Source organism: Anabas testudineus, chromosome 12 (genome assembly GCF_900324465.2).
Source record: "Anabas testudineus chromosome 12, fAnaTes1.2, whole genome shotgun sequence".
Lineage (NCBI taxonomy): Eukaryota > Metazoa > Chordata > Actinopteri > Anabantiformes > Anabantidae > Anabas > Anabas testudineus.
Window position 1 is genome coordinate 11,266,749 of NC_046621.1, and position 23,360 is coordinate 11,290,108.

At 41.5% G+C, this 23,360-nt stretch overlaps 1 protein-coding gene across 1 annotated transcript; it reads right to left on the bottom strand.

Annotated features, from left to right (window-relative positions):
- Nucleotides 1-7,396: 7,396 nt before the first annotated feature.
- On the bottom strand, nucleotides 7,397-14,178 carry LOC113159367 (synapse differentiation-inducing gene protein 1-like). The gene is made up of 4 exons (XM_026356008.1): nucleotides 14,044-14,178; nucleotides 11,771-12,265; nucleotides 8,847-8,984; nucleotides 7,397-8,235 (listed from the first exon to the last, which is right to left on the bottom strand). The coding sequence occupies exons 2-4, from the start codon at nucleotides 12,194-12,196 to the stop codon at nucleotides 8,077-8,079; spliced, it is 723 nt and encodes a 240-aa protein (XP_026211793.1). The 5' UTR covers nucleotides 12,197-12,265; nucleotides 14,044-14,178; the 3' UTR covers nucleotides 7,397-8,076.
- Between the last annotated feature and the right edge of the window lie 9,182 nt (nucleotides 14,179-23,360).

Here is a 23,360-nt window from a genome sequence, read left to right on the forward strand (position 1 = left end):
TTACAACACGACTACGTGTCTGCATTAGCTGTAATCCATATTACATTTAACACATCCTCAGTTAGCTAATGGGTTTTCTAAGACGCTGAACAATTGAGTTCTATTCCAATTAAACAAAGAGCAATTTGAAAGGGCAAGGGACGATGATTATCTGTATGCTGCTGCATGTCTGAGCACTGAATGGCTCTCAGATTGGAAACGTAATGTTACTGGATGGGGAAAAGGTCGCTAATTACACTGTTGACAGAGATAAGTATACACACGATAATTAATGATGGCAAAGAAATGGACTGCCGTGTGTCAGGATAATCACAAACGTTGATTCAGTGACCTCGGGAATAACTGGTGGTGTGGATTTAGGAAGAAGCTTGACCAGTAGTGTCAGCAGTAAGGAATACTATGGCTATTTACTATAATGACTATTTAATAAATCATGCATCTTCATGTGGTTTATACTATACTAGATTCTGAGACTTGAGTCTAGTTTTACACCTGGTTGAAGGTAACCCCACTGTCTCCTAGTGCACAATTGTGCAGTTAAATTGTAATTTCTATTATTAAATGTTAGAGATATCCCTAAGTGATTTTAGCTATGCTAGCAAGGATAGAGGTGTTGTGTTGTTTGCCATGATATTTCATATAAATATTCATGCTCCACAGAGGATGAGCACTACTGTCTTTAAGGCTCCTCTGAGAGCCACCTTGAAGTGGACATTATATATGACAGAATTCAAGATCACAACAGAGCAAAGCTGGAAACAAACTTCACCACATCCTCTTATATATAATAACCATTTGAGGCTGTGCAAGTGAAATGATTTGCAATAGACCAAGCCCTCACCTCCACAGACCCTCGGCCCAATTCTGTTATTGAGGCCAAGACATAAACAGAGTGAGGATTATTCCTCTAAAGTGCAGAGCCATTTAATCCCCCGAGAGTGGAATAGAAGGTTATGATAGATCAGAATTGCTGAAGATCAAGCTGTTTACATTGGATGTGAGGAGGCAATTGACAGTAACTCTTATGATGGACCGTCTGCTTGTTGAAGACCATCATAAGATCATCTCAATCCATGCAAAGTGAGATGAGAGCGAGGGTTATGGAAAGATTTCAACTAATGCAATATTAACATTCATTTTCTTCTTGATGGGTTTATGAGCATTATGATTTCTTTGGTGAGATTACGTGCACACACATCATTTTGGGAAGGATCTTGGCTCCCGACAGCACGTGGACTGATGTAGTCAGACTGAAGTTTATTGAAACGTGGTGTTGCTCTGCCCTCTGCTGCACAGAGCTTTTGGTACAACAGCCACAGCACATACAGTAGGGGAGTAATAAAGAGGAGGCTGTTGTTGAAGCTGAATATCAGTGAAATATAAAAACGTAGTGCAATGTTGAAAACACAGCAAGTTTGAGTTAATGACTACAAATTAATTTCAGCCCATTTGCATCTTTTCTGTTACAGTGAGAATGAATATGTTGTTCACATCTCTGTTACTCATCGGTGGTTTGTCCACACGGCTGCGATGAGGGTCCATTTGTAGCTGTTGTAGAGTTTTTATTCATTTTACTTAATCATATGGAGTTTTCATGGAATTGCTATTTTTTTTTATAGGAGTACTTTTCTTTGAATGCTTAAAAGTGTTTTTTTTTTTTTCCATTGATGTAGTTAGTTATAATATGTGTATGCTGTATGTACACCAGGTGGTGTTAATGTTGTATCAGAGTGATTATGGTGAAGAAAAGAAAAGAAAGAAAGAAACAGTGGTCACTACAACACAATACTGTTCACACGGCCACAGATAACATCTTTCAGAATGATCATACATGTACAGTGGAACCAACACCTCTATAAAACATCTTCCAACAACATCTAAGCTTCATAAGCTGTGATACGTGAAGGATTTCTTGCAGTTAGACTGGTTTTAATTGGTTATACCTATACCAAACTGGCTGGGTGTACTCTTTATTTATTTCATTTTTATTAATTTTTTATTTTGACACATAGAGTGCACATGCATATTCCCTAAATAAAACGAGTGTAGTATTGCATTGCTGTGGCCACATGATGGCAGTCTTGAATTTTATACTAGACCCTTATGACTCTCAAGTAAGTGTGAATTAAACTGCAAATTCACTTTCACATGTCTTACTGTCAGCACATACCATTACTATATGAAACTCCTAGTGCTGAAAGATCACACATCTTGACATCTCTTCACATCTGTCAGGCTGAAAAAAAAGGGGGTTACGTCGAGCATGGCATGATCTGATATGGTGATCAATATTTGTCATCTCTTGTCACTCTTCTGCCTCTCTTTGTGATGAGGCTGTCTGCTGAAGGTTAATGGGGATGGGACTGATGCTGCAGCTAAATGATATGTCCTGGCTCGGGGCTGATTTCATCTGCAGGGTTCATTATTTCAAAGCCATCCTGGACTGATCACACGGAGGCGACTGGCTCTGTTTTACACTACTTCACTGGATGAGTATCATCATCATCGCAGTACTTCAAACTCCCAGAAATCAGTATTCTGAGTTTGTGCAGGATATTATCACTTCTTTGTGCAATAATAATGCTAATTTAGCCCCTGAGGCTTTTTGATTAGGCTGCCGATTGAAGCCTGCTGTTGATGTATGTGGCCTATTGGATACTACTTTATTCTTTCATTATAATAGATTAAAGTCTGACTACAGCAGGTGAGGGAACAGGGAAAGTCCAAATGGAAATGAAAAGATATCTTATTTCACCTGCTGACCTGTTAGCATTTGTTTTGGTAATACAGCTGTAAAAGCAGTCAGTAAACCCTGCCATCATTATATTCTCTTTCTTTTCCAAAAAAAGGATGTCATATCTGAAAATGTGAAAGTATGTGAAGTGTATTGAGATGATTTTTGTTGTGATTTGATGCTATATAAAGACAGTGAATTGAAGGCTTTTGAATATTAAGCATCACCATTATAGTGTTAGACAGTAGATTACAGTAGAATGATGGAGGTTTTCATTTCTGGGATAACCTTTACTGCCAGAGCCCAGCTCTATAGGTTCCTCTGTCACTGTTGCTTAGTCCTGTAATAGATATTGATTGTCTCTTGAAGTTGGACCTGACTACATGTCCCAGAAAGATTTATGTGTGGCACAACACCAGCATTCATCCATTGCAGCCGCTCTCTAGCTTCAATGCTCAGTATTTTCAGCAGTCCATCTGTGGGCAGTTTGGATGCCAGCTCCAGTCATCTGCGAAAACATAAACTGTGTCCGCCTCGGTTTACTTTCATGTTATCTTATCTGCCTTTTATTACTTCCCGCGCCATATTTCTTGTCTCAGAAAATGACATCATCCTCCCCGTGAAGTGTCAGGTACTCAATTAAAAACCCTCAGATCTCAGAGTCTCATCTTGGAGCTGCCTTAGATGTTTTTGTTGGCACAACACAGCAGTTTTCAGAGACAGCCAGAGCAGAGAAGAAAAATAAAAAAAAAACAGTGTCCAGTCTCTACTTATGAAGAGAAGAGAAACATGAACAGATAGACAGTGCTCCCTTGTTGCTCAAGAGTGATAAGTGGAGCCAGAAGATGAGGCTGTGAGGTTCTTATCAGTCCAGAGTGTGTCCTGGCAAATGCCGGCGCCACAAAAAGAGGCATGTTGCTGCGCGACAAAGGTGTGAGAGCTGATAAGCATGTACGTGTGAAATGCTTCAAAGATGAGCTTAACTCTGACGTGAAAGTGGTGTTTGAAAGGAAGAGGGAAAAGGAGAGAGAGAGACATGGGTTTACAGAAATGGATGCTGGCATTTGTTGTGCTAGGAGTTGCTGTAGGGATGTCTTCATAGCCTGGTGCACACTGAAGGCTCTCTATATATGGCTGATATAGACTTGTCTTGCTAAAGTAATTCTGCATTCAATATGGATTTGGGGTTTATTATATTACATAATGAAATTACCATATGTTTTGCACATTGTTATTGTACAAAACCTTCCACTTCTGTAGCTGACTGAGGTGGAGCTACCTTTAACCACTATCATACACAATACAGTTGTCAACCTGGGTCAGCCACCTCCAAATATATGCAAGTCAAAATGGATGTGCCTACATTACCCACAATCCCACTCAAACACTAAGTTTAGACAGATATTTCACTGCTGTGTATCACATCATTTGTATCACATCACTTGAGGCAATTTAATCAGCTTTCACACTGCTCCTGCAGAATTGCTCAGTGATAATTGTCACGACACACACAGCACAGCACTCAATAAACACTAAGAACCTACAGCAAAAATAAAAGTAGCTAACCAGACTAGAGGTTAAAAAGTTAGCGGTAAAGTGAGCAACTTAAGTTAGTAACTTAATTCAAGCTGGGAAGCAAAATAAGAACCAAGTAGTGCAACAGCAAGGGGTGTCAGAAGAAGAAGAAGGTCACTATGGAGCACTATGAAAAGACAGGTGTGTGTGACTGGATGGCAGCCTGAATGTGTGTTTTTGTGTGTGTGCATCCACATTAAAAAGTCAACACACAGACTGCAGTTAAACGAAAAAGGAAATAGCTCTAAATGTTACAATGTAAGAGTTTGAGCTCCTGCAGTGTTGTAATGCTGAGTTAGGGCTACACTGCAATTCCTATCTGCATGTTAGTGTTTGAAATCTCAGCGGGCATCAGACATGGATTTAATTCCATCCACTGCCAGAGATATTGTTGGTGCTGCTGTCGACCTAGAAAGTGTCTCGGCAATAATCAAATATACATTAAATTTATCAGCCTGTGCGGAACATGATCTGTGGATGAACTTCAAACAGCATGCGGGTTTCTGTAATCTACCAAATGAACCCTGTGGTTTTGACTTAAGATGTGATGCACAACACAGAGCCAAAAGGTTTTCCTACTTTTACTGTTTCCCCAACGGTGTGAAATTTCAGGACACAGCTTGCAAATTCATTCACATCCTCCCATTGTGGTTTCGGGTGGTACTAAGCTGAAATGCGTCTGTTAAATCGTATTATTGAGAATTACATTCGCTTTTTGTTCCATGGTTACTCTTTAAAATGTCAGTAAAACAAAGGGATACAATAAACACAGCTTTTATTTTGCACTGAAATTGATGCAACCACTAAATCCTGTTTTGCAGAAGCGCGGCACAAACTGAAGATATTATTTATGCATCTGTTGCCCATGAGCAGAAAGTGATGACAGGTATTTAATCAAAGCAGTGGCAAGAACCTGAAAATGCCTCTCAGTCGCATGAACAGTCAAGATCCTCGTGCTCCTTTTTTAATGTAGCGCTCAACTCTAATGTCTTTTTGTCTTTTCACTGCTTTACTCATTTTCTTTTAGCTCATTCATCATTGTTTTTCCTGTGTGTCCAGAACACATTCATTTTCTTTTTCTTTTTTTGTCATTTGCCAGATATGACAGGTCAAGTCGTGACTTTGTCAAACTTGACAAAAGCGAACTTTTGGTTAATTTTAGATAAAAGCATTATATTAAGCAGCACGCTACTGACAATGTAACAATACTTTCTTTACAAAACCTCTCTTGTATCTAGTAAAAAGGACTAAAAGACCAAATACAGTCTAAATCTGTATTCACACACGTAATGAAATATTTGCAGAAGTTCAGACTCAACCTGCTGCTGCCTCTTGGAAAGTTTTTATTCATGTGGGGATGGATGACTAATGAAATCAGTTTGCCTCTGATGGTCTGCACTAGATATGGACGCTGTGAGTGAGCGAGCGAGCGAGCGAGCAGGCGTGGGTGAAGCTTCCTATCCACTGAGGGAGAGAAAACACTGTGCACTGGTGCGCTCGCTCGCAGAGTGAACCCACTTCAGCACCCCATACAGCTCCCATTGATGAGAGCGGCACTTTCGCCCCCATATTCCCCCATTGAGCCACATTTTATGCATTAGAGACTTGCTTGGAGAGAAGCTGCAAAAGAGAAATAACACACATTTAGGAAAGGTCAGGCTGTGCAAGCTTTTCTATCAGACCTACCCCGTCACCTACCTTTAGCCACATGCACATAATGGCCGGATACACAGGAGTAGTGGATCTTTTGTCTTCTCCCACTTGAACACAGTATGTGATCAACGCTTTCTGCACAGTTGAACCCGTAGGCCACTGAGTGCTTTAGGAGATTCTGGCTCTGGAGGCTTATGTTCTGATTGGATAGGAGGCGGGGCAAGAGAACAGGACGTGCACGATGGTCCGTCCAAGTGCTGGAGGGGAATAAAGTGCTGCTCTCATTTTGTTCTGACATCCTGACATCAGCGAGCACGCATTGTTCCTGACGCTCACAGCACTCTGGCAGCTGAAGCCACCTCGAGGTTAGACAGTGACTGACGCCAAAAGACTGTGAGGAGCCGTGCCGGTTACAGACAGCAGAGGCTCGAGTCTGTGCTCGACAGTTTGCTCTGACAGGCCATCTCTAATCACGCAGTCCTACAGGATCTTGTTCACACAAATGTCTTGTTCAGTGGTTCCCACTCTTGTTGTCTGATGTAACACTTTACCCTGACAGTATGGATTATTTAACACTGCTAAATATTAAAAATGAATGTTAGTTTATTTCCACTGGTTGCTGTGAAGTCGTGCCGCTACCACTGAGCTGCTTAATATTTTAACTGTGTGTAATTAAAACTATGTCAACTAGTTGTTCACTTTTAGCAAATGATTTGTTCAAATTATTATTTCATAAGTGTTCTTATTGTTTTAATGTTTATATATGTTTTTCATTGTTTTAGCCAGTTACCTAAGTTACTTTCAGCTATGTTTGTCTAGTTAAACACTTCAACTCTCTAACTAGAGATTTCAATCAGACTAACACTGGTTCTGGTTGACAGGCAGAGGGGCATCACACACAAAGTGGCAATAAAAAGTATATCAACCTTTAATTTAATAGTTTTTTGAATTTGTCATAAAACGTGACGTGAAGTCAAGGGTTCACATACTTTTTCACCACCACCATCACTATGATGTTTCTATGGTTGCTCTCAGTAAAGACATAAAAGATCAGAAGGTTTTTGTGGTATTATTTTAGACACATTATATTTTATATATTTTTATGGCAAAATATTGCAGAAAACCATGAAATTCTAAAAGGTTCACTGCTTTTTATTGCCACTGTAACTGAATTTATTTAGCTAGGTTGAGTTTTCTTCACAGTCCCTTGTAGAAATATCCATGAAAGTGTGACCCCTGGTTTGAAATCACTGTTGTAAGACAGTTTTACCAAGGAAACAAAAATAACAAGAGATTATGAGAGAGAGAGGGGGGGGGGAAGATATTACATTATTCATGCCAAATGTATTTATTGACCAAATTTACAGTACACAGAAAACACCAAGAACCTTCTTAACCACTGCACAGCAGTTCGGAGTGGACTCTTAGTACTACCTGTCCAAAATTACTCCCTGTAATAAGTGAGTATATATTATATAGGGAGTAGTGAATGAATGGGTGGGGAGTAACTTTGGGCACAGGCCTTGTGTTAAATGTCCACGTGTTTTAGTTTACCAGCTGGATCAATTTCCAATAGCCTTTAGTCTGTATAAACAATAACCCAACCTAAAAATCCACTGGCTGGCTGTTTCAAGAAACTCATTTACAAAGTGGACAGTACACATATGCAATACTACTGACAGAATACATCCACTGTAAAGGTAAAATAAACCTGTTGTAAATGAATAATGTGGTAAAAGGTAGGTAGTTCTTTATTGTTATGAGCTCAGTTTTCATATAACACATACTGTAGGTGAACTTTCTCAGCACACTCTCTTTTCTTCTTGTGATGGCGGTGGAATACCTTGGTGGGAGTGTTGCATCCCAGAAATAGAGAATCAGTCCAGATCAATATGCAGTCCAAGTAATACTCCATCCACGCATCTTCTTTGTCTTCTCTCTCTCTCTCTGGTTGAATCTTTTTCTTTATATAGCTTCTTCTTTTTGCAGACAGCCAGGCAGCAGCACAGACACCAGCCTTCAGGAAAGGCAAAGCGATCTGTCCAACGTTGTCGTTTCTCTTCATCCCATCTTGCCTTCTTTTTGCTGTCGCTCCAAGCAATCCGATCCCAGTACTATACGTGTCCAGGCTTGGACAGGTACGCTATGAGGGCCACAACCACCCCCACATACATCCCTGTACCGATGGTAATGGAAAGTGCAGCCAGGAATAGGGCTCTTCTGGAGCTCATTCCTGCTCTGGAGAAATCTCCCTTAGTGATGGCCTTGCCGGTCTGAAAAAACAAAGCAGAGACCGAAATGAGCCGGTGTGTTACTCATCAGCACTGAGTGTATGAGTAGGTGTTAAGCCACAGTTAAAAGAGAGAAAACAAGAAATGCTCTCAGGGAGCCATTAGTTACCATGGCAATTAGGTCATTATTCTGCTGACAGTGACAAATGTGTTGTTTGGGTGTTTTGGTTTCCGATCAAAAAAGTGAGCCTGGCCTTTATTTATTCTTCTGACACATTATTTTCCGTTCCGGTGTAATTGTCTCTGCAATTATAGTGGTAGCTGTGTCAAAGCCACAAGTATGCTGCGCTTTGTTTAAGGTTACAAAGACACATAATCTGTTCAGATCAGAACGATACCTACAGGAAAAACACAAAGTGTTGCTCCTAGAGAACACACAGCAAACTAGAATCTGAGTGTTAGAGTGAAAACAGAGAGGACTGACATGAACATGCTGAATCTACACAGTCCATCATCTGAAACAACTGCAAGGAGGGTCACAGGGTGGAAAATAGGCTGCAGTAGCACTTGTTTGGGTGCTTATGTTCACTGACCTTAAATAGAATGCAATATAATCAGAGTTAATGGCAGGCTTGAGGTGTCTAGGCCTTTACCTTGTGAGAGTAGTAAAAGGCAACGATGCCCAAAGGCCAGAAGCAGCAGAGCATGGAAAAGATGGCTAGACCCAGGTAGTCCCGAGGGGGCAGAACAATGAAGTTGTCCTCACTCTCACTGTCACTGGAGCTGTCACTCTGGAGGAGGGTGGGTTGATAGAGAATAATTAAATGTCAGCAAAAGAACAGACGATGCTGTTTAGTGGACATTTTTCACAGTGGAAATACATTTAGTGAGTGCACTTTCTTACAATGGGAACGACAGGTGAGTGCAGCGATGATGAGATTGACATCTAAATAACAATGGAGTAAAGTTGGCTCGCGTGGATGGTCAGGTGTACTTTGGACATATTTGCACTGGTGCAAAATGACAAGTTGTGCCTTCTCCAAGCCCAGTGTATCCGCCCTTGTTCCACAACCACCCAGGACAGGTTGTGCTTAGCCAGCCAGAGAGGATTTGGAGCCTCTGTCAACACCCATGAGCGTCCTGACAGATAACACGGGATTAACGGATTGTTCCATCATTGCGAGGTGACAGGGGAAACAGCAAGAAGACAGTGTCATTTATGTGCTAAATTGCTTCTGCTGCATGAGAGACCTCCAGCATTTCTCTTCAATGCACCTGGCATCTTACAAGGCAGTGAGTGCTCAACAGGCTTTCAATACTGTGTCATGATACTCACACTCGGGGCCAGAAGGGCCGGACGAGCTAATGAATGATAGATACGAATGCCACTCAGACTACATTGGCACACCATGCCTCCGGCGAGGATGGCAGCGTGACTGCATGGCTGTCTTTTAAGAGAACGTGGCCTTAGTTCGCTCAGCTGCCCCAGAAACCGAGTGGCTGTTTGTCTAAATAAATAGCCCCAATGAGGAGCAGGTCTCATCTGTTAGTCCCACCGTCTGCAGGGATCAATCAGTGGGGGAAAAGGGAGGCAAAATAAAAATCAATATGTAATGCAGAAACTGAACCAACCATTTTAGAGATAATTAAAGAACAGTCAGGGAGACGGGCAAAGAAGATAGGAACCATTATTATGCGCTGTCAACCACATTTCTAAACATGTTGTGCACAGTTTTCTCTTATATCTTCTAATCTCATCTACAATTACCAAACCGCAGGATCTAATGTCATTAAACTGAGCTATTTCAGGAGTGTTTCTGTGTAGAAACCGTATTTAGATGTTAGAAGGAAGTGAAGGACAGCAGCAATATACTATCCCACTGATACCTTTGCCAAGAAAAGATTATGAAGCTGCCTGTTATCTGTTTTATGAACACTGTCCACCTGGACAGCCGAGTGTGATCCATCAACACAGCAGCTGGTCATAACCACATAATCTGACATCACATGAATAAACTGGTGGCCACAAACAGCAGTAATCTATTTTTTATCTTTGTAGCAAGACCTGATAACACTCCCGAGTGACCGGTGCATTCGTCCCTACTGACAGCCTCCCTGAGACAGAATCCTGGTGGCTGGGGACACACTCCCAATCTGGTGTGATGCCAGTATAACTGATGGGGCTCCACCGAGGCACAGTGCCTTTATCAAGCCTGTCACAGCTCTCTCGGAGGCCTTGTTGGAGGCTGGAGAGGACAGTCAACTCCACAACAGGGGACACAGAGACCCCTGCACCCTGTTAGCAGCAGGTTTGTGTCACAGCGGCACTATCCAACAGCTCTTGTTAGTTTTTCTTGCAATTTTATTTTCTGTCACACATGTCATACACCTGCTGACATAAGCAACAACAACAACAAAAGAAACAGCAGGACAACTAAGTAATGAACAGAGCAGCATAGAAATGTGTGAGTGATGACGCGGGTTGCAGCTTGGAGCACCAAAATACATGTGCTAAAAACAATAGTGCAACTGTGAAGGAAAAAATGTGTAAACCCCAGACACAAACTGACACAGACTATATCCTGGAGCGTTAGAATGTGCATGACACTTTGTCCAGTTCCACTGTCTTCTTGTTGTTTTTTGTTCTCAAAGCTGTGAATGTCATCTAAATGTAGGAAAACACACATACAGGCACACAAGAACGATTTGAGCTGTGAGCTTCATCTGGACACTATTCACCAGATTCATTTACTCTTTCGAAATGACACAGAATAACTTTACTTATGGCTGCCGGTGCTCACCTGCACCGGCAGCCATGCATCAGTGCAGTCCCACTAATATCCTCAAAGCGCGGCATTACTTATGGCATTAATAGCAGTTGCTGCCACATCTCTATCTATCTGCCGGGCCTCCGAGTGACAAGAGCTGGCACGATCATCAGCCCAGTTAGGGTGCAATATGTCTTCCTCTGCCAGCTCAGAGCTCTTGGTGTCTCACAAACGTCGCTGGGTGAAATTAGATTTTTACCACCTCTGAAAAGACTTTGCTCTTTTGCTATCACGCTTTTCTTCGGAGAGAGCAGTTATAGCCCCAAAAGAACAATCGCCTGGATGGATAAAATCAGATGTTTCATTTTCTTAGAATGTAATTATAAAACAAAAGCATACAATTACCCTCCAATAGATTTGAAAGACTCCAGTAAATTGACCATTTAGATAACAGAGTGGCGACATAAACGTGAATCACCCTGGCAGTCTATTAGAACAGTTTATGAAATACTAAGCTTCACTACTGTGTACGTAACATGACTCACTTTCTGCTGCAAGATGGCCCTGACAGTTATGAGCAAATGTCAAAACGCCTTTAATTTCATATAGCAACTCAATATTCTAATTACACTGTCGCACACTGCCACATGGCTCTTACTGCATTCATTTGCTCCTTTACATGTGGAGGTACAGTAATTATCCTCAGCAGGAGTTAGATTTTATAAACATAAATCAGGCTGCACTGCAAGAACTGCTAGCCGCCACATATAGGAGCCTTTTTCAATCTATGCTTCATTGTGACCTCTGACCTCATATTCCGGAGCTTGCTCATCCTCCACCTCGTACGACACCGTCTGGATCTTCACATCGCCCTCTCCTTGTATGCTGTCCAGGGTGTTTTCTGTAGAGCCTCCATCTAAAACAGTGTCCTTAGTCTCTGTGAATGTTGTCTCAAAGCTCTCGCTCTTGGAGTCCTTGCTGTGAAGGCTGACGTCGTCCTTACACACTATGAAGCTGGGTCCGTAGAAGGCCTCCACAGCTAGATGGAGGGATGTTGCATCCAGGAACTGTTGAGTCTTTTGCTTGCCATTAGTCCCGGTGTAGTAATAGCCAATAAGATTGTCTTGATAAGGCTGGCTTGGGAAGTCACACTGATAGCCCTGGTAGTCGTTGTGGACCACATGCCTGTTGGTTTTGTCGAGCAGAGGGTTCTGGAGCTCACTGAGGCTGTCCATGATGACGACAGGTTCAGGCGTCCGGTGGGTCAGAGGATGGCGTCCAAGAAAGATTTGGCAGTTTTAAAGCTGAAAAAAGAAAACATGTTAAGAAGAGAATAATAATATCTTTATAGAGGGAGAACAATACTGGCATTATATGTAGCTGCAGCACAGCTGTCCAGTCTGATCCAGTGAGGGTTTTTATAGTGATACTGTGTTGGACGTGGTTTCTGAGAGAGCAACTAAAAGCATTTCCTCCTGGTAATCAGCATTCCCCTCGCAAGTTGTTGCCGGTCGGCCATAAAATCACCATCTGCCGTATGTTTAACTGTTGCTTATCCCACCCCTAGATACATATACACATGTAAAGAATAAAAAAGGTTCACGTCACTGCTGCCTGTGTCGAAAACCAGGAAACGTGTAGCAGGTGCTGCCGCATTTCATTGTGCATACTGATTACGTTGATGAGCGTGTGGACTGGCCCTGTTGACTCCTCCTGAATGTTTAAGAAACCAGCTCAAGAATGGGACAAATTAAAGATGAAGCTTGGTTAAAGAAAAATGTGTTTTGGGTAAAATAAAATGACACAATAACAGTGTCAGGTGACACAGGCAGTCTCTAAGGCAACTAGCCTGTGAATGGGAGGCTGTATGTTCAGAGCATGTCCAGATTTAAGTGAGAAAATATACTATTTTGTTTTATAAATTTGCTACCCAGCACCAACAATCAGTCCCTCGTGGCGCTTTAAGACCTCATCCATCAAATTAATCTTTCATCCCATGTCTAATGATGAAATAAGATAATAGCCTCTGAAGCAGCTGTGTCGCATTTCTGAATTAGTAGAAAGTAGCAAATCAAGTCAGAGTCATTTCACGCTGTTTTGTGACAGTGCGGTAGTGAGAAATGTGCCACGGGGTAGAAAGACACAAGAAAATGTAGTGATTTTCTGCAGATTCAAAAAAAAAAAAAAATGTGGTAGAGCTTGATATATGAGGTCTGAGAGGTGACTGAGTTGCAACGGAGCTGGGAAACGCCATGAAGTGTATAAATATCTCTGACACAGTCTGAGAAAGTCTAAAATAAGGGAGCCATAATAAAACTAATGTTTATCCCATGTGGAATGATTATCTGGTCTTTTAAGAAGACATGCAGCTCTGCAAAGACCTCCAGCCCCTGTGACCCCATGAAGAACAAAAGTCCATGTACCTACAGGAGGCTTCACAGCAGTGTTCGCGATGGAAAAGCGTGAATAATGTGGTCCAGAATGTGAGCCCCTCACACACACACACACACACACACACACACACACACACACACACACACAAGGCTCAGACTCAGTATCTCCAACACTGTGTCCTGCGGTCTTCATTCTCAGATGCTTCTGAGGCTGAGCCACTCTTCCGATTACAGGGAATTCTATTACACACTGCATTAGACTACAAAAAAACCCCACATCCCACATCCACACATCATTCATCTGGCACCAGATGATGTGGACTTAGCACATGTGAGGGTGCTGAGACTGTCCAGCTATTACTGATCACGAGCGTCCCTGATCCATTAATGGTCCCTGCCTTCTCTCTCCCTTTGTTTTGTTTTTCTTTTCCTACAATTTATCCACGGATACATTCCCCACAGACACACTTACACTCGAAAGCAGATTATTCTGTAGTTTTGATGACATCACAGCCTTTTTGCTTCACAGAAAACTGCCCGTATTTCATTTACAGAGGTAACGCAGCTGCGGGACGTTTACAGTTTTTATTGCTTTTTCGTATTAAATAGAGATATCACATCCAACCCCGTGATATTATCTTAAGAATATTTTGAATTTTGCTGCTGAACATCTCCGAATGCCATCTTACCTGTGGTGGAAAATCCTCTCGCAGGTTTGTTCAGCATCGTTGCTCGGCGCAACTGAGTCGTTGGAGACGGACGGACCCACCTTTCTACTTCACATTGTCAGTTTTTAGGAAGCAGTCATCGCAGCACGAAACACGGCATCCCTCTCAGAGGAAGTTACTCCGTGACTGTCGGGATGGACTTTGCTCGCTGAGCTCTGTCCGCCATGGCACCGCCGCTGCGTCTGGCAGGTGGATTTTTACGCACGGTATCGCGCTGAGATCCAAACAACTCAGACACAGTCAGAGCGGACACCAGCCAGCTGATTGGCTGTGTGGGGCTTGGCTGCAAAGTCTATTGCCAGACACGGATTTGACATTTCCAAACTTGCTGTGCTTGGGCGTCTTCCTCCAGCCTAGTGTCTCATGTGCTGGCCCCACCGGCTTTATTTTGTGTGGTTGCATAACAGGTTGAGTGTCTCATGAGAAAGCCACTAAAATAAGTTTTGGATCATTCCCATATCAGAGACTTGTAAGATGTGTTTCTTTAAAAAAAACTCTGCTTATTGTTTCCGCACAGTAATCATAAAGTGTTTATTCTTCCCCACTGAAAACGCCCACTAAGTGTAGGATACGCAAACAAAAAGATTGCTTCACAGATTGGTTTTTGGAATCTGGTCTTTGAGCCACATGGATTTTACGCTTCCTCTCCTTCACATAATCTCAGCCTTTATTGTTTTTCAGATTGTCCCTGCAGTGTAAACGTATTGGCTCCAAATATAGCTCCGGAACAAGCTACTATTATATTCATTGCACATTTACATTTGATTAATATTTTAGACAAATCCCATGCATTTATCATGAGCCTGCCAATTTGGTCGTGTCTTTAACCCCACTCTGCTAAGCTGCTTATGATTCCATGCCACAATTTGTCATTGCAAACACTGTTTACATGTTATTAATATACACACAGGGAAGCAAATGGGTGAGCATAGATGCTACACAGCAAAATTAAACCTAATTTACTTTGATTGGACTGGAGGACAATAATGTCTTAACTATATCAATCACAAAGATATAGTATGTGGTTTAGACTTGTTTTAAAACACAATAAGAACATGGCCTATGAGAGGTTGTAATAGTGTGCCAAAAACTAAAAGACTGATATGCAACCATGGAGCACATATCTTATTCAGAAGGAGCACTCTGTTCCACAGGCTCATAAAAGTGTCTCAAGTTAATAATGTGCGAGCCCATGCTCTGTCACTTTCACTGGGAGACGCATTAAGGTGCTGATGGACACTTTATGGGAGAAACATGGGGCTGAATTTAAAGACTGGTCACACATGAGCTGTGTCGCTCCCAGAATCGCCTACTGTCAACATGCACGAGGCAACGTGACACAACAACCCTGCCATCTCACTGACGGATACCACAGCCCCAGGAGAGGAGTATATTAGAATAGAGAGGGGTGAGGGGGACCAGGAACCATTTTTCACTCTCTCCATTAGGCATCACGGTAACATTCAGAGGTTTTTTTAATGAAGATCTGTGGCACAGGAATATCCAAATCTAACATCTGAGGCAAATCCAGCTTAGACGCTGCCACATTGAGCATAGTTTCTTTTTATAGTATAGTTTTGTTTTATAGTTTCTATGCTTTTCCCAGGCTTCTGTAGATGGACTGTGAATATTTATGGTCCTCACTGTGCCCCTTTCTTCTGCTCTATTTTCCACTCTATATTTAGGCACAGTGTCACCACATGGTAGATGCACTATTTGTTAAGCACCCTTTTCCTCTGAGTCCTTCAATTTCAAGAAACAAAAAGATTGTTTGAGCAGAATATGCAGCATGAATATTCGTGTACTGCTGTGTGACACCATTACTAATACAGGAAGCATTTTTACCGTTACCTCCTGTATTGACTTTCCTCCGCCTCTGATATCACTGCCAACTATGACACCATGAACTTTCCTACGGTCCATTAACCGGCTTTAATGATTTAAACACTTCGGGAATTAATCAGCCTAATCCGATTGGCAGAGAAAGTATCAAACCACTTAATTTGATCTGGCCTGTCTAGCTTTTGTCAAGAAGGAGGGGTTTAAGCGGCTTTTCCCACATGGCCGTTCTGTGTATTATTTCCAGTTGGATTAAACACTTAAACATAGCTCATGCCTGCAAAGCACCTCTGACCACTAAAACAGCCCATGCGACTATTAAAAAATTTTTCTTATTCTTATATTTTTATATTTTTCAACCCGAAATTGTGTCGGTTTCACTGTTTGCTGCTGGTGCTCATCTTGGACATCAGGTGCTGTATGATGAGCTCATCTATTTTGTGAAAGAGGTCAGTTCGCAGGAAACAGTAGGACTCCAGTTTCTGCTGTGCCGAGTTAAGGTGCAGGATGAGTTTCGGCATATGAAAAGGTATTGGCAGGAACAGAGACTGGAGACATCCTACAAGCCTCATATCGCTGTCTAATATTCACTACCTCAGCTTTATATCCTGTTATATCAGGAAAAGGGTGAACAGAGAGACGCTATGTAAATTAGAAGTGGTGATGAATAAGAAAGTAGGTAGATGAAAAAAAAAAAAACAGGCCCAGCTGTTCACCTTCAGGCAGTGGTCATTTCCCATAAATTGAGCAAATGGAACTTAAAAGCCAACACAACACAAACTCCGCCACACAATACATTTCTGATTGCAATATTACAGTAGCTAACTAATGTTATTTGTTAAGGTCTGGTAGTAAAGCCAGGCAGAATGTAAGGTATTAAAAAAAAGGATTTATTGCCCTTTTACATCCAGAGAAAATGAAAATGAGTTTGACTCCTACAGTAGGTTGTCATAATGAAAAACATAACAGTCAGTGAATGCCAACATTATGAGAAGCAATTTCATGAAAGTGTTAGAAAGTTGCACAGTGTGTGACTTTTCAAGGTCTTTGTACAAATGGCCAATCTGAATATTAACAGTATGTGTCTGGAAGCTGGCCCATGTCTGGGCGCCAGTGCTGGGGAAATGGATATGTAGGGAGTCCTGAGGGACCAGCAGAGTCTTTTGACTCTGCAATTATCTAACACACAAATGCAATATGTGTCAAATTGTATGAAAGCCCTCCTTCGAGAGGGGAAAGGTTGGAGTGTGTCGTCCACAATTTCAGATAGTACCGCTTTGTAGCTCCATCCTTTACTTGTGAGCACACATGTCATTAAGCAGTGCACAAAAAATGCTAAATGAGCAACCAGAGAGATCCGGAGTGGAGCTGCAGTAGTTAACAAAGTCATAATATGACTTCTTCCCGCAGAAGGAATGTGAGGGAGGACAGCGGGGAGTTTCTCATCTTCACAGATCACTGGCATTGGTAAAGTAGCTCACTGGTCCACTCCAGAGAGACACTGTGTGCAGATTAATGTTATCCTCCGTGGCGAGATTTGAAAACTTCCATTAATGGAACACCAATGATAATTTATTTGGACATGCAAGCTGCTTCCCAGTGAATAATGAAGTGGCCTCAAGATCATTAATATGATTAATTCCGTCTACTGTAGTGATGCTGTGCCAAAAGTCCCGGCTATAAGGAAGTGAACAAATATAATTGCTGTGTACATGTTTGTATTATTGATCTGTAGACTGAAATCCTCCATTGATACTGGCTCAGTATCCCTCTTTAAAGGTATTAAAGTTGATTTTTTTTCTTATAAAGAATGAATACCTTGGAGAACTGTAATTTAAATTACACATTACCATAATTAGTGGTAATGAACAATTCAGTTAATCCTGTAAAGAGTGTTTCCAGGTAGAGCACAGTCAGTGAGGAATGTTTTGCTCACAGTCTATCACATCACTCAAATAAGAAGAATTAACTATTACTCTAAGATTTTTCATGAAACCTATTAAATCTAATCTATTAAACAGCTGCAGGTTTAGCATTATATGTTCAATATCTTTCTGAGCAAAACAAGGCTCAGATGAAGCCAGGTTTCCCCGTCTGTCAGTGGTTGAGGGACTGCTGCGGAAGGGTTATAAATAGGTAATCGTTTAGGAGCCTGTGCAGGTTAAGCAAGGGAGCTTGCTGAGGGCCGGGGTGACTCATCGCCTTGTCTCTTCGCATCATGTCAGTTACCTGGTGTTTGCACCTGTCACTGCCACCACCTCAAAACCAGTGACTACGTAAATGAGTCTTTTAGCGTGTGCATCACTGTGCTTGACTCTAATACATGTTCCTAAATTCATTTGATTACTATGTGTAATGTCAAAGGTCCCCCTAGTTCTATATGGTGTTTTATCCTTTAGCTAATAGTTTTTGGTTTTACAAACCCGGCATTAATGATTTGGTTGAGTCTCATCATTCTCCGCCACAGCTGGCATCTGTTTTTAGCAAGAAAGGTCTAAAAACCCACTTTACACCACCTGCTCAGCAGCAACTGTAGAGGAGGTAAAGTCAATGACTGGCTTAATAAACAGCTCTTATCAGCTGGAGAGAAAGAAGTTGGTGGAGGTCAAACAAACCCTAACAGAGGCAGACTAGTGGATTCGTCATGTAGACAAATATACTGAATGTTTATGTTGTTTTATATCTGCTCCATGCCCTTTGACTTAACTGTAATGTTAATAAAAACAGCCCTTTTGGTCTTTTTGGTGAAATAATGGGTACATTACAGTTTCCAACAGCGTACCAAATGATTTCAACAATGAAGCTAAAATGCTGAGGTAAAGATTGTAGTAGATTGCACAGTCTCACACGGTGTGTTTGAAAACCACATTCGGCTCCTACAAAATCTGGAAAACTAATTATTTCATTTCATGAAGCTTGCATTATGCACGCACTGCAAAACTCCTTTCTCTGCTCCTCCCTCTGATTTGAATCAACAGCCACATATTCCCCGATGTTCCTCTTTAATGTTGTTCCCTGAGCTGTAATTTTAGGTGGGTTTATTACCTGAGCCTTGGCAAGCTGCCATTGGTGCCCTTATTTAAAAATCTATTTTCAGTGCACACTGTCACTTTGGCTGATTGTGACTAATAAACTATACTGCAGACCCTGGGGTTCCTTTGCGTGTCAAAAGGTCAGGAAGGAATACTTGGCCGTGTGTGCCATTCTGCTACTCATTTACAAAAGCCTCTAATGGACCCACAGGAGACATGAGTCTTGTTTCCACTGTGAAGGACCAACGTGGACATAATTACAACCTGCCAGAAATCTATGATGCTCGGCCACACAATCGCTTTCTGTGTCAATGCCAGCTCAGGATTGCTCCACAGGATACATGTTGGCCTCTAAGAAAATCAATGCTCACATGCATTCTCCTCCTGGGAGAGGACTCATCAAGATCTTGAATGAACAAAGATTAATTTCTCTTGCTGCTCATCTGAGCACATTGCTCCCAGGATCTTTAAACGACTGGTCTGCTGGTTTGGTCATCTATTTCTGAACATCTGGCTGCACCAATAGTGCGATCCCCTGCACAGAAATGCAGCAGGAGATGATGTAGTTGACACCTTCATACTAACATAATGTTCTCTTATTTCATAACAATGACAGTGTTGCTGAAAAATGACAACATGTCTGCACTGTAATTGACATTGCTTTCTGTTGTTAGGCTTAATAATAGATGCCTCACGATGCATAATTCATCTGTAATGCAGTATTTGTGGAGTTTGTTTTCTGAGTTCAATGCTGGAGTTGTCACTGTGTCAGTTGTTAATTCTCATCATCAAGAGAGAAATGGAGGTAATCTGCAGGATGTGATAAAAACTTCACACAAACAACCGGAGTACATCACACTGGGGGGGAGGTTTCATGCTTTTTTCCTTTTGTCCTAAATATAAATTGTACATTTATGCATGGGAATGATTGCTTGCACTCAATACTGGCCTGTACAGCCACTGAACATATTTATAAGGTTCATGGTGAACTGGCTGTGACTTCAGAGGTGCTGGACACTGAAGTCAGTTTAACTCTGGGGTCTGCTGGAAGTATACATATTTTATTAGCATATCCATATTTTATTGAAGTGCTCATTATGTTGAAAGATAGCTGGCATAGAGATTTAATCAGATCCTTTTTAATCTCTCATTTATTTCTCTCTTGACAATGTACTTCTCAGTTGACCCTAAGTCAGGGTTGGATATGTTTTTTTCACTGTGGCACGACAACCTCTCGGTAAGAATGTCCAGTGTAGAGCATCTCTTTGCAGGCAGATAATATAAAACTAATGTGAGATACCAATGTTTTCATTGATAGCTGGAAAACTCAAGGACTTTATCCATCATTTCAAGGACAGAAACTGTACATTAAAAGGATGAATCAGGTTCAAAATAACAAGACGTTTTGCACGGGATAAAATGTTCTGATGTGTGTGTTAGTTAGTCGACTGTTAGCTGCCAGTTACTTATCTATTAATTGATTGACAGGAAAGAAGTGAAAACTTTGACCTGCTCGATACATACACAGGAAAATGACAATAATATTTGAAAACCACAAATATCAAATTATTGATGTCTGTGTATGAGCACAAGCTGTACCACATTCTGAAAACTATAAGTGTCTGTACAGAATTTCATGCCAATCCATCCCGGGTGTTGATAAATTAGGATTTTCCATTTGCTGGGCTTAGTAGTGGGAAAAGCATTGCCATAGAGTCAGGCTGTTGGGCTAAAAATACACAAATAATGGAGTCAAATGAGTTTACATAGGTTAAACCTCTACCTTATTTCTGTACAAAGTGTTAATCAGCGACTTGTACTGTCAACATAAAATCCCCTGGTGCTGTACTCCTACTGCATGTGCTGTAAAGAGATTAGCATGAGTTACCATTACGTAACTCATATCAGCATGACAAATAGAGGAGCTTCCTCCTACAAAGTGTGTGTTGTACACTATATAAGGGATGATAGTTGCTTAAAATAGGTTGACAAAGTGACACCTTAGGTAACCATGGTTACCAAGTATGAGGAAGAGGGAGGGAGGGAGGAGACAGGGTGAACTTGTAGAGGAAACGTATGGGTTATCTGGGTTAGTGCAGCTATTCACTAGAGATGCTACACACACACACACACACACACACACACATATATATATATATATATATATATATATATATATATATATATATACATGCATATGTTTATATATAGCTAAACTAAAGCTACTAAATGGCACAGTTTCATGTAGAGGTTCTTGTATCTACAGGCTTAATCAATAAGTTGCACCAATGGCAAGCATGTACAGGAGACACGAAAATCACACAGGGTAGTAAAGGCAGGGAAGATGCACATTTTCCTGGGAAGCAAGTAGAGAAGCACTTGCTCTTGCCACAGTAGATATGACATTTTACTACGTGTTTACAGTAGAACTGTGCATATGTCAGTTCACATCACTAAGCAAACAAAACCTGATCCAGGAAGTATGAGATAACATTATCTACCTGTCTGTCAGACATCTAAAAAAGTGATCTCATATTACATCAGAATGGCTGTAAAACAAATCCTCATTACAAAATCCTGAATTTTATGATGTAATACATCATTTTGTTACGTAATAAGTTGGAAACAGTATTAAAGAGTACATTTTATACACTCCCATTCCAAAAAAATGTCAAACACTCTAATATCTCTCTGGACTGCCTTTAGCTTTGGTTAAAGCACACATTTGCCACGGCATCGCTTCGATAAGCTTCTGCAGTGTCTCAACATTTATTCCGGTTCAGCGTTGCTTTAATGTTTCACCAAGATCTTGTATTGGTGATAAAGTCTTCCTTAGCACATCCTAAAGACTCTCAATGGGGTTAATGTCTGGACTCTGTGGTGGCCCATGCCATGTGTTCCTGAACCACTCTTTCACAGTTTGAGCCTGATGAATCGTGACACTGTCATCTTGGAATATGCCCGTGCCACCAGGGAAGAAAAAATCAATTGATGGAATAACCTGGTCATTCAGTATATTCAGGCAGAGAGTCATATGAGCTGGCCTCATTCTTTATCTCATAACGTTGCTGAACCTGGACCTGAACAACTGCACCAACCCCAGATCATAGCACTGCCCCCACAGGCTTGTACGGTCGACACTAGACATGATGTGTGCATCACTTTACCCGCCTCTCTTCTTACCCTGATGCACCTGGTAAAGCTGGACTCATCAGACCACATCAGCATGAGTCTTCAGACATGGTTGTTTAAAGAATGAGAAGCTACTCACTGCATCAGTTAGAGTTAAATAACTTGTTGACAGATGAAACATAATCATCCATGCAGTAATTATCCAATGGGAGGCTCCTACCTATTTGCTTAGTTAAATCCAGGTGGTGACTGTTTTTTTGGACAGGCAGTGTATTTTAAGGTATAATAAACTCTCTAAAGTGAGTATGCAGTGTTGGCTACAGAGTTCCTTATATGATACTCTGGAGTGTGGCAGCTGTATCGTGCCTCATTGTGCTCATTATTCCTGTTGTTTTCTATCCTGTGGTTCACTTCTCATATGTAAGAAACTCTTACAATCCATTGCAACACTGCTCACACTGCTCAAGTCTAAAGTAACACATCCTAAATATAGTTTTATGTAGCTTGCTGGTAAAATTTCAACAAGCGAATGGGAATGCACAAGTGGGGAGAAGTGCACTCCGAGCTGTGTGTACCTGCATATCTCGACGCATCAACATACCCACAACTTCTGAGTCGATGTGGACCATCCCTCGGTTTGTGCAGAATGTTGCACCATTCACTGACTCCTCTGGGATGTGAAACTTTGAGGTTTTCTGACATGCCAGGAGAGAGGATCCCAGGTGATGTGATGTATAAATGAAGAGCTGTGGCTGCATAAGCCCGAGCTGTCTACTCACATTACTGTATCTACAGGTCTCTTCCACTGAGGGAGTCGGCAAGGCACGGCGAAGGTCAGAAGTCAGTCATATTTCTAAACCCTGTAATTCAACTGAAAGATTTGACCTTGTGGCTTGTTTAGCCATTACCTTGCTGCAATAATTTCAATTGATTGACTGAGTGCAATAAAAGGAAGTCTCTATTTAGATTGTTGATCAATTGTACTCTAGTTTTCAATATTAAAAAACCAAGGAGAACCACCTTTCACTTCGCATTATCCTTTTCTGAAGGAAGTGGCTACAGTGCTAATAGTCATTCACCAGGGATGCCTTCAGGGAGGAAAGCATCAAATCACATTAATCTGAACAGTTGGCTGCTCCCTGTGGGTTGGCTGCTCACAGATGGAGAGCTTAGTGTGATGTGCTTAACTTCTCTCAAGTTGACCCAAATTAACTTGCGCCCATCACACTACAGACCTCAGGGATCAGCAAGGTGATCCCTGATGATTATAGTGAA

Coding starts and splice junctions, on each gene's coding strand:
- LOC113159367 (XM_026356008.1), bottom strand. CDS start 12,196: ATGGACAGCCTCAGTGAGCTCCAGAACCCTCTGCTCGACAAAACCAAC. Junction 8,985..11,770: donor AGCAAGCTCCGGAATATGAG/GTCAGAGGTCAC, acceptor ACCCTCCTCCAG/AGTGACAGCTCCAGTGACAG. Junction 8,236..8,846: donor CCTTTTACTACTCTCACAAG/GTAAAGGCCTAG, acceptor TTGTTTTTTCAG/ACCGGCAAGGCCATCACTAA.